Source organism: Heteronotia binoei, chromosome 15 (assembly GCF_032191835.1).
Source record: "Heteronotia binoei isolate CCM8104 ecotype False Entrance Well chromosome 15, APGP_CSIRO_Hbin_v1, whole genome shotgun sequence".
NCBI classification, from domain to species: domain Eukaryota; kingdom Metazoa; phylum Chordata; class Lepidosauria; order Squamata; family Gekkonidae; genus Heteronotia; species Heteronotia binoei.
The window spans coordinates 38,153,680-38,158,827 of NC_083237.1; the positions used below are offsets into that span (position 1 = coordinate 38,153,680).

General features: G+C 47.2%; 1 protein-coding gene across 1 annotated transcript; it reads right to left on the reverse strand.

The window, feature by feature from the left end:
* Positions 1–3,089: 3,089 nt before the first annotated feature.
* Positions 3,090–4,549, reverse strand: LOC132583974 (methanethiol oxidase-like). Its single transcript, XM_060255735.1, has one exon. It carries the CDS (start codon positions 4,511–4,513, stop codon positions 3,149–3,151), a length of 1,365 nt encoding a protein of 454 aa, XP_060111718.1. The 5' UTR covers positions 4,514–4,549; the 3' UTR covers positions 3,090–3,148.
* Positions 4,550–5,148: the final 599 nt, after the last annotated feature.

The window sequence follows — 5,148 nt, forward strand, 5'->3', positions numbered from 1 at the left end:
CAACTCTGGTTCAGAAGCAAAGGATTCTGGACTCTTACTGAACACCGAATGCTGCTAGCTACCTCTCCTCCCCCCTCCCCTCTTAGCTATGTCTTTGTTGTGTAGCCTGCTTTGAAATGCTGATATGGTAACAAGATTTTGGAGCCTTCTCAAGCTGGGTGTCTGTGGGAGTGTTAAGCGCCAAGGCCTTTTGCTTGGGAACGAAAGAGTAACATCCTAGTGTGAAACTATACTGCATAGAGTGCCCCTCCCGTAGGAATCCTTTGATCTTTACCTTAAAATGCTTGGTTAATTTCTGTGTACCCCAGTCCTTCAATCTCTATCATGGTCTTCAGCTCTGTTTTCAATAAACTAGTAAACTTTGATACCAAAGACTCGTTATTGAATCCAGCCGACTTGACATCAAGCATGGTTAATTGCTATTAGTAATTGATTGTTTTATGGTCCTGCATAAGCCTGGTCTGTGAATTGTCATGGAGGACTCATTCTTGTTAGGTTGTTATTCTTTCTCTTTTCCTGCCCTGCTTTATGGCTGTTAATTAAGAGTAGAGAGAAGGGAACTAAGTAATCAACCCCTTCCCATATATCCTCCTAAGGAAGGATGAGACATCTGGGCACAGCAAGGACAAAGTTCTGATAACACCCTGGGAATGTAGACAGTTTGACAGTTTATGTGCGAATGCTATCCCGCAACCCCCTCCTTTGGAATTCTTTTGAAGTAAGCCTTAAAAGTATTGTATCAATGTATCAGTTTTATTTTTCTCAAGAAATGGCTTCAGCCAAAGTATCGGTCTGTCAATAAACATAGTATTTGTATCAACTTCGACTTGTCATTGAACCTGCATGCTTGACATTTTGAGAAGAATCCTTTAAGAAGTTTAACCTCCCTGACAACTTTATAACCGAATGGCTGAAAAGATTCCAGGAGGCGGTGAATTTCCAGAGACTGACGAAGGGGTAAGAGCACCAACACCACTGTGGCACGTGCTGGACGCCCGGAGAGGACCAAGTTCGCCTCTCCACATCCAACAGCTCCTTGTCACCCCCCGGCAGTGGCAACCACGTACCTCTACCACCGGCGCACAGAGATGCCATACTAACTGTCAGGCGTAGGTGTCAGAACTGGGAACTTCAAAAGAAACGCATGACTTTGTTTCAAAAGTTAAAACGTTTATTGAGAACTCAGGTTCAGGAAAGAAGCAGGTTGACTCTGATAGCCTGTGTGACTATCGGCACATTCTTTATACAAGGATAACACAAACAATAAAACTCTTTCTCACACTTCGGGAGACAGTTGTCTGTTCCCAGACCCCTTATCTTCAAACGCGGAGGAAGGAACCCCGCTGCCTTTCCCTGGCATGCCGGCTTCAAAGGACACCTGCAGATGTTTCCCAGGGGCTATCAGTCACCCTTCAATGGTTATTGCTTGTTTGAAATGCAAAAGCCCTTGGTTAGTAAGCATGAATGCAAAGGCAATGTGTTAGCAGGCTTTTCCAACATGGAGTCAGTTATGCTAACCCTACACAGTCAATCTAGGAAAGTTACAAGTTCTGACAGTAGGTTCATTGAAGCTCACAAGTAAGCAGACTTAGTATTTGAAACAAAGTTGTCTTTATGGATACTTCAGAGTTACTTCAGCATGGTAGGTATTGGAACTGATGGAGATCAGCTCGAACTATTGGCATTTAACCTTCTACATCAAAGCAATCGTTTCTACCCCCTGATTCCCAAAACAAAAGGTTACTTTGCATGTGAGACTTTTCCCAACGCTTCCCCCCCTTATCTTTTCAGTTGGTGGTTACAATTCCCAGAGCAATGTCCTTGGGGCCTCCGGGGAGGAGGTGAGAATCTGGCACATAATGTCTACTTCAAAGAGACCTTGGCAACCTTTGATATTCCTGGGAAGCTGCTTTCTACTCTTCCCCCCTCCCTCCTGACTACCCCCGTTTCTATGTTAGTGAGCATTTTTATGCAGCATTGGATATGGTTAGTAACAGCATTTATTAATATTAAAGATGAACAGAGCCTGTCATACTGTCCGGGGTTTGTCTGGGTGCAGCTTGCTCGGGGTTTGTCTGGGTGCATACTTGCTCGGGGTTTGTCTGGGTGCAGTAGGTGAAATTGCTTAAGCAGTTGTGGAGCGTTTAGATCAGAGGCTTTGACCCATTCATCGCAGCTGGGTGGGAAGTTGTGCCAGGGCACCAAATAGTAAAGCACCCCCCTCTGGATTTTAGAGTCCAGGATCTCTTTGACTTCGTGGTGCTTCTGCCCCTTCACCAGGATGGGCTTGGGCTCCGGCCCACGAGGGTGCCACCTCGACCCACCCAGATCTTGACGCAAAAGGCTGCAATGGAAAACAGGATGCACTTTACTAAACAATTTGGGCAAGTCCAGTTCTACAGTCACTTGGTTGATCACTCTCTTTATTTTGAAAGGCCCTAGGAACTTGTACGCTAGTTTCCTGGACGTTTGTGGTAACAGCAAGTTCTTAGTTGACAGGAACACAGTCTCCCCCACTTTGAAATCCCAGTTTGGGCTGTGCTTTTTATCAAATTGGGCTTTGTAATCCCTTTTGGCCAGCACCAGGTTTTCTTGGATCACCTTCCAGGTTTTCTCCAAATGGCCGCACCACTGCTGACATTCCGTGGGCTTGGAGTCGCCCGCCCCTCCCAGCAGCGAAGGAAACGGCTTCCCTTCATAGCCATTAACCGCTTGGAATGGAGTCATTTTGGTGGAGCTGTGAAGGCTGTTATAATAATAATAATAATAATAATAATAATAATAATAATAATAATAATAATAATAATAATAATAATAATAATAATAATAATAATAATAATAATACATTTTATTTATATCCCGCCCTCCCCGCCGAGGCAGGCTCAGAGCGGCTAACAGCATCGGTCGATATAACAGATTATACAATGATTTAAACAGTAGGTAACAATTAATTAAAATTCTAAAAACAGTAAAACAATAAAATTAACATCTTGGTGCTATTCCGGCAGATGATAAGAATCATTTAAGCAGTCTCTCAGTTTTTAGTCGGTGAAGGCTGATGAGTAGAGAACCCCAAACCACTGTGTGCATGCCTTCTCCAGAGCACTCCCCCAAAGCTAGCATTGGAATAGGTTTGCGTATTCCCCAGCTAGACCCAGATATCCGAGGTGCAGTCTCCCCCAGGGTAACGCATCTCATGAGCCCGGGCAGGCCCGCAGGATTCCTTCCCGAAATCAACCAGGAAGTCTTCGTTCAAGTACAGACCTCCGTGATCCGTGTCCACATCGATCTGCAGCATGACAGAACCTTCCCTGACCAATTCAGGGTAAAACTGCTTGTCCCAAGGAGTGTACAGACTGTTGGTGCAGTAAAGTCTCTTGCCGTCCAAGCTCAGCTGAAGCATTTCAGGTCCCCCGTAGACTCTTCTTCCCTGGATGATTAAAGGATCAGGTTGGCAGTCCAGCTCTGGGTCTTCAAGGACAGTGACCACCCCGCCTTTTGGGATGCTGCCACCCACAAACACCTGGCCAACCAACTTGGGGCAGAAAGGGTTGGTGATGTCATACTGACGGATGTCGCCATGAAGAAAGTTACTTATATATATGAACCGATCGTCCAATGAAATGACCATGTCGGCGCATAAGGCTGGCATTTCAGGTAATGACCATCCCGACACTTTCTTGCTTGGAATCTGGATCACTTTCTCTGCTGTCCAACTTCCATCCTGTGTCTTGTAGAAGTGCATGATGATGCCCGAGATTCCACAGATCACCATTCCATGTGCAGCATTGGGGTTGTGCAGGAACCGGACTGCAACGGGGGTGGAATCCTCACCTAAATTAATCGACTGGAGAAGGCAGTGGGTGGTCCAGTCCCAGACGTTCAGGCGACGACCATAGCGTCCTTTCCCCAGGTCAGTTGGATTGAGCCCAGAGACAAAGAATTTTGGAATCCCCCATTCACCGTTCATCATGACATTGTGTCTTGGCTGGTACCAGAAATCACCACCTTGAGGGGCTGCTTGAGTGGGTCTCTCCCAGTTCCCCTTCACTTCAAATGTCTCCGCATCCAGAAGGACAAAACCACCTTTTCCGTTGCCACGCGGGTCCCCAATAGCACTGATCATGACTTCCCCGCTGCCCAGGCAGTGAAAGGTGTGCAGAAAAGCCAAGTCACATTTCTGGAAAACTTCTTTCGGTTCAATCACTGTGTGGAGCCTGGGAGCTCTCTGGTCAGTCCCTGTGTCCACCACGTAAATGCGAGCGGAGCTGATGCAAGGAAGTATCAGTCTGTTCCGCTTCTTGGTGGTATCCCCGAAACAGCTGCTGCAGGCATTCCACCCGGTGTAGTGGAGTTCATCTTCGATGTAAGGCATGGGCAGGCGGTGGATCACCTTGCAATAAGTTGGAGATTTTGGATCCACGTCTACCGTAGCCAGGTAATCAGGTGCTCGGATGCCGGACCCGGTTAAGATGCAGGTAACATAGATGAGTTTCTCTTTGGGACCTTTCATAGCATCCAGAGGTGTTGCGTACCCAGGCCCGGTTCCACATTCACAGTCCCCTTTCTTATCTTTACTTGACATTTGTGGGCTCAATCCCCACAAATGCAAATGGCAGCAGCTCCACCCAGTTGGACTGCTGGAAATTTATGTAGCACCTTAAGTACTGCTCTAGAAGCCCATTCACCTGCTCACTTTGCCCGTCAGTTTGCGGGTGATAGGCCGAGCTCAGCCCTTGTTCCATTCCCGCCAGTTTGCAAAACTCCCGCCAGAAGTTGGCAACGAATTGTGGCATGCGGTCGCTAATGACCTTATCAGGGAATGAGTGGACTTGGACCACATGCAAGAAGAATAAGTACGCTAGTTCCTTAGCTGTTGGTAGTTTGCGGCAGGGAACGAAGTGAGCCTGCTTAGAGAAGGTGTCCACCAGGACCAGGATCACTGTCCGCCCTTGGGAAGGGGGTAATTCTACAATAAAGTCCATTGACACCACCGACCAGGGTCTCTCCACCGTGGGGAGGGGTTGTAGTTGCCCTGGCACTTTGCCACCCCTTCTTTTGGCCATGATGCAGGTTGGGCAGGTCTGCACAAAATCAGAAATGTCTTTTTTCATCTGGGGCCACCAAAACTGCCTGTTCACCAGGTGG